General features: G+C 45.8%; 1 protein-coding gene and 1 long non-coding RNA gene across 5 annotated transcripts; one reads left to right on the forward strand and one right to left on the reverse strand.

The window, feature by feature from the left end:
• Positions 1-58: 58 nt before the first annotated feature.
• Positions 59-1,782, forward strand: LOC109642863 (uncharacterized). The gene is made up of 3 exons (XR_002203685.2): positions 59-255; positions 1,245-1,342; positions 1,643-1,782. It is a non-coding gene; the product is annotated as an uncharacterized lncRNA (long non-coding RNA).
• Positions 1,783-6,034: 4,252 nt separating this feature from the next.
• Positions 6,035-9,077, reverse strand: txn2 (thioredoxin 2). 4 transcript variants are annotated; one of them, XM_020107807.2, is made up of 4 exons: positions 8,936-9,077; positions 7,862-8,139; positions 7,084-7,207; positions 6,035-6,959 (listed from the first exon to the last, which is right to left on the reverse strand). In XM_020107807.2, the coding sequence occupies exons 2-4, from the start codon at positions 8,137-8,139 to the stop codon at positions 6,843-6,845; spliced, it is 519 nt and encodes a 172-aa protein (XP_019963366.1). In that variant the 5' UTR covers positions 8,936-9,077; the 3' UTR covers positions 6,035-6,842. The 4 variants fall into 4 exon arrangements, with proteins under 4 accessions (XP_019963366.1, XP_069381010.1, XP_069381009.1 ...); XM_069524909.1 differs by having other exon boundaries at positions 8,810-8,948; XM_069524908.1 differs by having other exon boundaries at positions 8,768-8,945.
• Between the last annotated feature and the right edge of the window lie 2,089 nt (positions 9,078-11,166).

Consider the following 11,166-nt stretch of genomic DNA (forward strand, 5'->3'; position numbering starts at 1 on the left):
CCTCCCTCCCTCTTCCACTGGCTGCGCGCTGGGTCGCGTAATTCCGCCCGGTGCGCAGACAGCCGGCGCCGGGGTGCGGTCCAGGCGGAGGCGGGTCCCGGCGGCTCCTCACGGAGACACTCGCTCTGAGCCAATCAGCGGGACCCGGGGGGGCGGGCGCAAGTTTGAAAGGGTGACAGCCGCCGAGGGAGAAGCGGAAGTCGAGGAGGTGCAGAGGAGGAGAGGGGTCCCACATGAAGCTGGTTAATGGAGGAGGTATGTGCACAATGAGGGTTTCATGCCCATATAAGTAGCAGCCGCTCTCAGGGTGCACCGCATCACCCAGGGCCTCCATCATGTGTCAGAGGACGAGTAGTCAACCTCATTGTCAATCCTGCCTCATGTGGAGGACAAAGATTCAAAAGCAGGTTCTCTCCGATACATATACACACATATAAGTAGACAGAAGTATGCAAAGACACAACACAGAAGTAGTATCCGCTCTCAGGGTGCATCATCCAGGGCCTCCGTCGTGTGTCTGAGAAAACAAGGAGCCCTGAACACACATGATGAGCAACAACAAGTCTCTGCCCTGCGTGTAAACATGTCAGAAAGCTACAAGCTCCAGTTCTGTCACTTGAGCAGCTGCCGGTACATTGTCAAAGTCAACTTTATTATCAGTTCTGTATATCCTAATGCAAAACAACTTTATCCGAGGCACATTTTTTAAAGATCACGTCGAGACGACGAGTCAAAACAAGAGAGAAAAAACAACAATCACATCAGTGGACTATCAACAGACAGTTAACAATCAATGCACTGTGCAGAAACTATAAAGTAAGAGTTGTGTATTTGACTGTAAAAGGACGGTGAACAGGATAATGGCTGTGAAAACTGTAGGTAGATATTGATTAAAGTGATCAAATGCGTTGAGGATATAATACAGACAAATGATGTACAGTTAACGTGAATGAAGAATATTTGTACGGGACCAGGTGGATAAATATTGTAGTGTGTGTACAGGACATAGATGATATCGAGATGCTGTTTCTCTCTGATCCCCGGTGTAAACGTATAAGTAGGCCGGACATATAAATACGCAACATAAGTACCCAGAACTAAGTACTCAGTATAAAATAGTATGCAGTCATAAGGCACACGGTGGAAAGGATGAGGGTAGTGCAAAAATGGATCCTGGACGTTATTTTAAGGAAAGGTGCTACGTAAATGAAGTTTATTATTATTGTTTTGCTCCGCTCCATTAGAAGGTCAGAGGTCAGCAGCAGAGCAGACCCTGCGGACCCGATTAGGCCTGAGCCTGACACTCTGGCACCGTGGACTCTGGCCTGAGAACGGTTGAACAGTACGTAAGCATGTTCTTGCTAAAAAAATAAGTGACTGCACCCTTTTGGCCTCTGTTTCAAACCGAGAAATATTTTTATTATCTCACTCACAAAACTTGCCTGAGCTCTTCGATCCAAGTGAAAAAAAATAACTGTGGATGAAAGTAAATGTACATTTATAATAGCTGTTAATGCTATTTACATTTTTTTAAGGTTAAAGTGCCAATTTTCAAACTATATCTGGATTTTTTTTTTTGCAATGATGTTTTGAACTGATAAGATGTGAGATAAAGCACATTACAGTTGTTGGATTCACACAGGTTCCCATCATCGAAGCAGGTCGGACAAGGTTCATGACGAGACACGTCAACATTACCTGGGAACCGCTGCAGGTGATGATGTAATTATGGGAGAAACACTTGTTCAGCCTAACAAATCAACCTTGACATTTGTTTTCCTTGGCTCTTACTCATCCTTATCACATGGAAGCGAAGGAGAAGATGAAAAGATAAACAACGGAGGAGAACTCAAGGGAAAAGCAAGAGAAGTCTGTAAAAAACAAACTGTTAAGTGGAAGTAAAAAGACGGAATCGTAGGACAGCAGTGTGAGAAGAGGACGGGTAGTGCTGGGTGTGGAGATGATCTGAGGTGCCACTGCCAAAATCCTTGCAGAAGAATGGAATCATACAATGAGAACCTGTTTACTTCAAATACCCCTCTGGGATTGATCTGAAACCCGGTTTGTGCAGTGGAGCTGGAGGCACGGGGCCAATTCACATGCCACAACCAGCAGGGAGACATTAGCAATGGAAAATAAAAAAGTTTTGCACTTTCTCAAAATGAAACATATTTGAAAATTAAGCAGCTTTGATCAGCACAAGCTGAGGCCAGAAGATAACTTGAAACAGCGATTCCTGACGAGAGCTTATGGTGCGTCAAAGGGTCTTTCTGCAGCCTCCGTGGGAAAGATTATGGGAAGAAATAATATGATTTGATTGAAAGATAAAGATCCACACGTCAGGTCATCTGTAGCACCAGTGGGTTAATTAGAAAGTGTGAAAACTAAACATCTTATGGATAATTGGTGATATTTAATGTAGCTAAAGTAAATAAACAGTTGAAATAGCTAAAAGTAATAGAGCGCGCTAATTGAATTCGATGAATTAGGTGAAAACAACACGTTACATGATGGATGGTGTTCATGAACAGATGCGTCTGCTGGGATAACGGGTTCAGAGGAAGGAAGTGGAAAGGGAAGTGAATAATCGTGACGTCTCTCTGCTTCATCTTCCTCTCTTTACCTGGAGGCTGAAGCCAGACAAGAGGCCGGAATATGAAACAGACGAACCTGTAACCTGAGCTTATGAAAATACGGCCTCCATCGGTGACGTCCACATCACACAGAACAACGCTCACGGTATAATGGAGCCTCGGTTGTGGCTGGCGTCCATTCATAAACGTAGGAAAATCACATTTTCTGTGACAACGTGTGATTTACGCTCGCTATGTGTGTCGCTATGAAAGGAATGTGTGCATGTGTGCGCCTATAGGTTTAGCAGCTGGACATCACATGTCTGCATGTAAGGCAAAACATTTGACGTTCGACATGCCCGCCTGGAAAAATCAATAAATCTCACACACACACACACACACACACTCTCGGCCCCCGGGACGGATGGGAAATATCTGAAATTTCAGCTCAGGGGTCAAAGATCACGCGTTCGCTCGTTACTTGAGCAGGACCAGATGCCGAGGGCAGAGCGGAGGAGAACAGGGCGGGGGGGGGGGAGTAAATGACAGAGGGAGACTGTGTGCATAGAACAAATAAATAAAAAGTAAACGATTGTGAATTCAAGGTTAAACCGAGAAAAAGTTCACACATGTAGACACAGAACGGGGCTTAGAAAGGCAGAAACGCTGGGATAAATGACCAAATATGGACACTTCTGACCTCCCTCCCTCCCTCCCTCCCTCCCTCCCTCTACCTCACGCCCTCCTTTTCACTGTGACCTAGTCTCTCTCTCTCTCTCTTTCCTTCCTTCAGTCGGTTGTAATAGCAGCAGGGTGTGTCTGTAATTCAGGGTGTGCAAAGCCATTATATCATCCAGTCGAGGAAAAAAAAAAAAAAATAGGACCCATTCAGTGTCAGCACATTAAAAGGGTGCCATGTTAAGTCACTGACCGCTCTCGCCGTGTAATTACTTGTGTGAATTCATGTGTGCGGGCGTTCATGCTCCAGTGTCTCTGTGAGAATCTGAGCGTCTCTGTGTGTGTGCGCCCTCATCCATGAACACAGAAATGTGTATAAATACACCGAGGCTCAGATCTGCGTCTTTAGAGATCCCGTATATGACTGAGACCTTCCAGCTGTAACCTCTTACCTGGCTCGCACTGAGACGCAGTCCAACACACACATGCTTTTAATGGGATCCCAGGGAAAACACGTCGCCGCTCATTCCAACATCTTGTGTTTTGTTCAACATTGTTCAGCAGCCATGTGCTACGCCCTCCTGCTTGAACCACTTCTTCCCTTGACATGATAATGCTGGTGTGTGTGTGTGTGTGGTTCTGTGCAAACAGCACAGGACCACAAACAAGAATCAGGATCGACTTCTGCTTTTGAGATGTGACAATAAGATGGTGGCCATTTATTCTTCCTGCTCTCGCCTCCATCCTCCTTCTCCTTTCCACAGTCATCAGCACATAGAAAGCGGCGATAACACATGTTGACTCACAGAACTAAGGAATGCAGAGTTAAGGGAAACTACGCAAAGCTTCCCCTCTTTTGTTACCAAGTCTCTTTCCTCGTTTATCATCTGAGCTGCTTTCACAAACTCGCCAAGTGCTCTATGATGCATGAGAAGAAAAGATGGAGGGATACTAAACAGCAGTGGCTGTTTTGTCTCAGGCTGGTATTCGTCTGGAACAGAGCGGAGGCCGAACAAGTTGGAGGGCAGCGTGTGTTGCAAATACAAATACAGCTGCGTATTTACTATAAACACAGATTCTCTCAGCCTGAGCCAGATCTGTTGTTGCAGAGTTTCTACCCCACACACACACACACACACACAGAAACTAACACAGCCTCCGTGTCATCAGGCACTTTAATTTTCAAACAAACACTCACAAGCAAACATTCACAGTTTCAGGGGCAGAGAGCAGCAGGCAAATTAGGACAGACGCACCAGAAAAATTCTGCAACTCTGCCCCTCAGCGTCTCTCAGGCGGTTTGTTCAGCAGCAGCAGCAGCCACTGGCTCCCCTGTCTTTTTTTTGCCTTATATGGTCACAAGAGTGGTTGAGTAAGAGAGAGAGACAGCGGGAGCATGGCTGGAGGTGTGGTCTATTGTTTTTTTTTTACAGAAAAGGTGTAGAGTTACTGCTGCTCTTGAACCCTCGGAGCTTGTCGTCACTTCCACAGTCACCTCACTTCTCTGTCTGAGGTCAGACCACGAGGATGAGACGGGGGGCAGATTGAGTCATGAGCCCTGAGGCCTGCAGACCAGTCAGAGATCACTGAGAAGCTCACGAGCTGACAAGAAGAAGGTCGATGGTGGTTAAAATGGGAGATCATTAACAAAGGTGCTGTCGCACAGACCAACAAGCGTTGACAACTATGCAGGAATGTCTTTCATCCAGCTCACAACAACCGGGTCTGTCTGCACATCTGAGTCACTTCCCTCTCTCAGCACCTGCCTACGTAATGCCAGTGGAATCCCCTCTTTTCTGGGTCTCTGCCTCCCCTGCATGATTCTGTCCCCTGGCCAAACCCGAGTCAGGACGGCTGAACGTGCAGGTGGATCAGGTCCACTGTTGTTCTCTTAGAAAGCGTCTGCAGGCCGCTGCATGACTCAGTCAGCTGTGGATGACTTCATGCATCAGGATGGGAGGTATAATGGTTTTTTGAGAGAGGAGGGAATGATGACGCAATAACTGTCTGACTGCAGGTTTGGTGCCGTCTCCTTCTGCCCCATTTCACCTCATTCACTTAAGGCTCTTCAAATCTGGCCTCATTATTATTATTATTATATTATAAGTGTATGATAAGAGTCCTTGGGTCTCTTGAGAGGAGCTTTATAAATTCAAGCTATGATTATTATTATCATTTCCTGACCCAGAACAAACTTCCTTCCACCAAGTGTCCTGCTTACAAACAAACCAACCAACCAACAAACGGACAGGGTGAAAACATAACCTCCTTGGCAGAGCTAACAGAGACATACAACAGTGCAACATCACAAAACTGGACATTTCTATGATTGAATGAATGATTTGCAAGACAATGCAAAAAGCAGAAAGCCATGTACGTGTATTTACCTTGGCGAGGGTCACGTCTCACCATCTGAAAACTGTATTACTTTTGCATTTGAATGCCATAAGCACAAAGAATAGCAATCAACTCGTAAGTTATGTGCTGAAGGCAAAAAACATGAACTCACTACATTATCAGAGAGAGAGCACACACGTCCACCAAAGCCCAACGGTGCCATTAAATCCAATTTCTTTCTCTATTTCATACAAAGTGGAAACACTTCCCGTAGGTGCCCCTTTAATTGGTTCTGCTACAAACGTTAATGGGTTTTTTGTTGGTGCTCAAACATTCCGCCTCGTTTCAAGAAAATCGTTTCGGTAGTTTTTTGTAAATTCTGCTGACACAAATGAAACATTTGATTAGAGTAAAACTACCAGAGGAAAAAAAACAAAAAAACAGGCTGAATTCAGAACATCTTTATTTATTACTTGCTTTTCTCACTTGTTTTCCGTACATAGAGCTCATTCCAGTAAGAAACTAAATCAAACTCAGAATTTGCAATTCCTGCTCGACTTAAGCTTCACAGTCAGGACCCACACAGACACACGGACAGACAGACAGACAGACAGACAGACAGACAGACAGACAGACAGACTTCTTCCTCTCTCACATTGTTAGGCATAATGGTGTAAAATGACCATGTGTGGCTTTGCAATGTTAACGAAATGCCACCCTCTCGTGGAGAAAAGCAGGAACTACAGATAACAAGATTCTCATTCAGTATTGTCCGGTTTTAAGTTAAATCCTCTTCACAATTAAAACTATAAATGTTTGTCCCTCATGTAAAACAGTATAAGTGCATAACAGCGGTGTACTTTCCATTCTACAGACAGCAAACTGTTACACACCAGCTCGGCAGCTCCGGGGGTATGAAAGAGGAGCCGAGGAGCCGTCACATTATTCAAGAGAAAAAGGAACTGCTCCAAACTGGAGCACAGCCTGAACTAAAAGGCTAATGGAGGCACACACCCATCACTAAACAAGAGAACCAAGAACGAGATGGAAGCAGCGATACACAGCTGAGGCAGTGTGTCTAGGTATGGGTGTGAGAGTTTGAGAGTTTGCCAGCTGGGAACGTGGCGTGTTTGTAATTATTGTTGGCGGCTGCTAAACAGGCTCAAGATGGCGGCGAAGAACTGCCGACCATGTTAGAGTCGTACAAAAGAAATAAGAAGTATGTTGGTGAGTGGCAGGGCGGGAACAGATGCTTCACTGTCCAATGACTTTGCTGACAAATGAGTCCAGCTCATTGTCATCTTTGATCCCAACAAATTGGTCGACGACGTCCCCTCCCCGGATGGCGATGACTGTCGGGACAGCAGACACCTGGAGACGCATGAAGTCATGTGACATACAACAAGACAAAAAACATTTCTGAACAACATTAGGTTATGCAACTAAAACCCTAACCTCAAAGTTTAGACGCTTACAAAATAAAATAAGCTCTCACCCCATATTCAATAGCGAGGTCTGTGTGATCGTCTATGTCCACTTTGGCCATGGCAACGCGGCCTTTCTGTTTCGCAATAGCCTTCTCCAACCTCGGCCCGAGGATCTTACAGGGACCACACCACCTTAAAAGAGAACACACAAACAGAACAAACGTCAAAACTCCTTGAGTTTGACTGCTACAAGTATAAAACAATAATTGTTGTGAGCTTAATTTAATACACACACTCTTAAGTGTGTATAATTGAAATCATGCAGATGTAGAAAGTTGTTCAGGAAGAATAAAACTGTGACGAGATCCACGTGAGATAAAAATATGTCTTCAGAATGCACCAGGAATAGAATTTGCAATAAATAATCAAGCCCTCATGGAGGTGACGACTCCTCTATAGGACACAGTATATCCAGTGACTGTCTTTGAAACTGTAGCTGCTGTGTAACCTTGCGTGACTTCCCAGTGGAATCCCCCATGGTGGTGCCCCTGTTTACATACATGTATATTTTTAAACAGCAGGACACAAACACGCACTGTATGTAACATGTGTAGTCAAGAGTCACCCCAGAGAGTCAAGAGAGAGGAGAGCTGTGAAACAAAAGGTCTTTCTAAAGACAGAGCATGAATCAGGGTTTCTGCAGGTTTCAGCAAGCTGAGTTTTTCAGACCACAGACTGAGAGCGATTAAAAAACCTGAAAGTGAAATCAACACCTCCTGCTCTCAAACTGAAAGACCACACTCTTGAATAAAGAGATGAAGGAGCTCTACTCGTGACAGTACTCACTGTGCGTGGAAGTCAACGAGCACGGGCAGTTCGCTGTTGATGACCCTCTCTGTGAAGTCCTCGTGGTCCTGGACATTGAAGGAGACCGTCCGGCTGAAGGTGTGAGGAAGGGAGCGAGGCAGAGTGCGCGACGGAGAGAGGAGGAGGACCCGGGCTGTGGCGGACTGCAGGGAGGTGGAGAAGGAAGAGGACGCGATGGAGGCAGTGGATGTTGGGAGGCAGCGGGTATCTTTCGCGGACAGCGTCCAAATTCTACGTACTAGCAGCCTGTGAGCCATCTGTGAAAAATACATGAGACATGGGGAAGATTAAATGTCACATTCCTTTCCAGGAAAATTTGTTCTGAACACACACATAGAAATAAACATAAATATAATATAAACATGTGTACAGGCTGTTGTAGGCTACTGAAAACTCAGGAAGGGTCTTTGATTTAAATGACGTCAAAGGCAATGAAATAATGTTTAATATGAACAAATAACATCGCTTAACATTCTTAAATTTAGTACATTTAAAATTATTAATTGCAGTCTCACACATTATTATGAAATTACACATTCTTTAAAAAGTAATTTCTACTTCCTATCTTTTTCTGAGATTTCTCTGTATAATAGTGATTCAGTATGTATGTGAGTCCCCCCCGGTGTCCTCTGCCTCTCTACCGGACTCTCTGCTCCACCTCCCCCCGTGTCCCCTGCCTCTCTACGGGACTCTCTGCTCCACCTCCCCCGGTGTCCTCTACCTCTCTACCGGACTCTCTGCTCCACCTCCCCCCTTGTCCCCTGCCTCTCTACGGGACTCTCTGCTCCACCTCCCCCTTGTGTCCCCTGCCTCTCTCCCGGATTCTCTGCTCCACCTCCCCCGGTGTCCCCTGCCTCTCTCCCGGCGGCTCGGTTCCTCCATTACCCTCCGTTACGTATGACTTTGCCCTCTTCGTCCTGACCTCACCCCGCCTCCTTCTCCCGGCGTGACCCGCACACTCACGCACACAGCCCGCACAGTTTGACGAACAGGCTCCTGAGCCCCGCACTCACGCACACTCACGCACACCGCGGAAATAACGCGTGTTCGTACCTTGATGTTTACGTTTCTCTCCTGCTGCTGATCTTCACCTCGCGGAACAAACGAGCACTTCCGGTCTGGAGCCGCAGATTTAAAAAGAAGTCACCGAGCGGATGTCGATCCTCTGCGGTGCTGTGAGCAGCGCCACCCCCGGCCACGTCTGGAACAACACTACGCTCCACCATTATTTTATTCTACTGGAAATACTCAAATACAAAGTTTAATTAAAAGTAAAATAAATAAATACAATAAATAAATGAGGAGCTTCGTTCAATGAGCATAAACAAGTCCAGTGAGGAAAAAGGTTTCTGGGCATTTTTAATTTTTAATTGTATTGAAAATACTCGTTACAAATACGAACCTTTAAAATCACGTATGAAAGTTGATATTGGTGTTGATATAAATATATATTTGAGGAGACGATGATACACTTTGATTGCGCAAGACCTTACTAAAAGAATCATGTCCAGCAATAATCGATGAAGGAAAATGAGATGGGTTTAATAAGAGTTGTTATTTTGTGTGTTCCTGATAGAGCACATTCACAAGAACAAGTCATCGTGACCTCCGATCTCCAAACACCAAAATCTAATCAATCAGTCAATTCTTTAAAATCAGCAACTGCCCTGGACAATATCATTTTACATAATAAACATTGGGTGAAGCCCTTTTACTTGTGTCATCGTGTGTCTGGACAATAAATAGGCGATAAGTCGTGTGCAGCTCCAATTTTCTCACGCAAACAAACAACTCTGATCGTAATTCAAATAGATGGAATCGTGTGGTGGATGGACAGAGTGTTTCATGTCATAGAGCGCAGCGGGATGAAAGAGAGAAGGTGGGTGTGGATGTGTGTGTCATCCCAGGCTGAGTGGATAAAGTCAAACAGACTGAAAGAGACATCGGACAGAGAGGAACGCAGATGAATGTTTTCATTTTTGCCAAAACCAGTTACCTTCATAGGGACATCTGTATGTTTCTGAGGTTTTAAAGAAACTTTCAGGAAGACTTTGGACTGTGGTGTATTCTTTTTGAACAGTGGAATGAGACATTTGCTCTGAGGACATCTGAGAGGGATATGTGAAGTACGTTTTAAGATATTAATATGGATAAATACCTTGCAGATTCATCATCCTCTTCCACTCTTCGACCTCCTCCCCTTCTTCGCAGCATAGAACCGTCTGGCCTCAGCGTTCCCCCACACCGACGACTGCGCTCTCTGTTCTGCAGGTCCACAGCCGTGTTGCCTGCAAACGCACACAACTCTGAAGCTCCAGAGGTTCACACTTTTACAGACATACTGACAAGCAACAGTGCCCCAACAACAACTACGTGCCCACTCGGGAGCGATGATGCACCGTCAGGGGCGTTGAATGCACTTGAGCCTGTAGTGGATCCACAGAGGAGAGCTGTGGTCAGGTCAGGTTCACGGTCTGCAGGGAAGCAGGACAGACAGCTGTTTTCTCACATCTGTCCATCTGCAAGAGTCGGTGGCAGAGGCGTGGGCAGGCAGGGCAGATCGGTGACTCCACTTCAGACATCACAGGATCCCACGATCAAAGAGAAGCAGCATCAGAAGAGGAGGAAGAGGAGGAAGAGGAGCTACAGGGTGGGAGTGGACTGTCGCTTAGACGGACGCCAGGCTCTGTGACTGGCTACAGAGTCTGGACATTGCAGATGAGAAAGAGAAGGAGTCAAACAACCAGCGGCGGCTGTTTGAGTCCAGGTGCAGGGGGGGGAGGTGCAGGCCTCGGACTGACTGACACAGACGGGAGTCACAGGAGAGACAGACGCCCCCATTTCCTTCCTCCCATCCGTCAGTCCGACTCCCTCCTTCACGTGCCCCTCCTGCTTCCAGAAAACTCCCCCCCACCCTCACCCTGCACCCACCCAGATGCCCCCATCCTCTCCCTACCTGTGCTGCCACTGCGGCCAATCACATCGAGGGGGAAGTGAGACGCAGCCAATGAAGAGCGGACGCTGACCTCGGGTCTCGTGACTCGTGGTTTTTTTGCACCGACCGTGTTTCTGACTTTTTTATGTTCTTCATGTATTTAAAACATTTAAATAACGTGACAGACACGTTTGAAAATCTGTGAAGTTTAACCTGATATATAATTTTTTACCTTTGTAAACACACATCTGTATTTTCATTAAATAAACCAAGACTGACTCACAGTGAGAAGAACATCAACATAGAACATGTCGACGTTTGTTCTGTAGGTGGAGCTGTTATATCTGAT

The sequence above is a fragment of the Paralichthys olivaceus genome, chromosome 5 (genome assembly GCF_024713975.1).
Source record: "Paralichthys olivaceus isolate ysfri-2021 chromosome 5, ASM2471397v2, whole genome shotgun sequence".
NCBI lineage: Eukaryota > Metazoa > Chordata > Actinopteri > Pleuronectiformes > Paralichthyidae > Paralichthys > Paralichthys olivaceus.

Coding starts and splice junctions, on each gene's coding strand:
- txn2 (XM_069524906.1), bottom strand. CDS start 8,154: ATGTATTTTTCACAGATGGCTCACAGGCTGCTAGTACGTAGAATTTGG. Junction 7,208..7,861: donor CTCGTTGACTTCCACGCACA/GTGAGTACTGTC, acceptor TTCTCTTTTAAG/GTGGTGTGGTCCCTGTAAGA. Junction 6,960..7,083: donor ACCTCGCTATTGAATATGGG/GTGAGAGCTTAT, acceptor ATGCGTCTCCAG/GTGTCTGCTGTCCCGACAGT.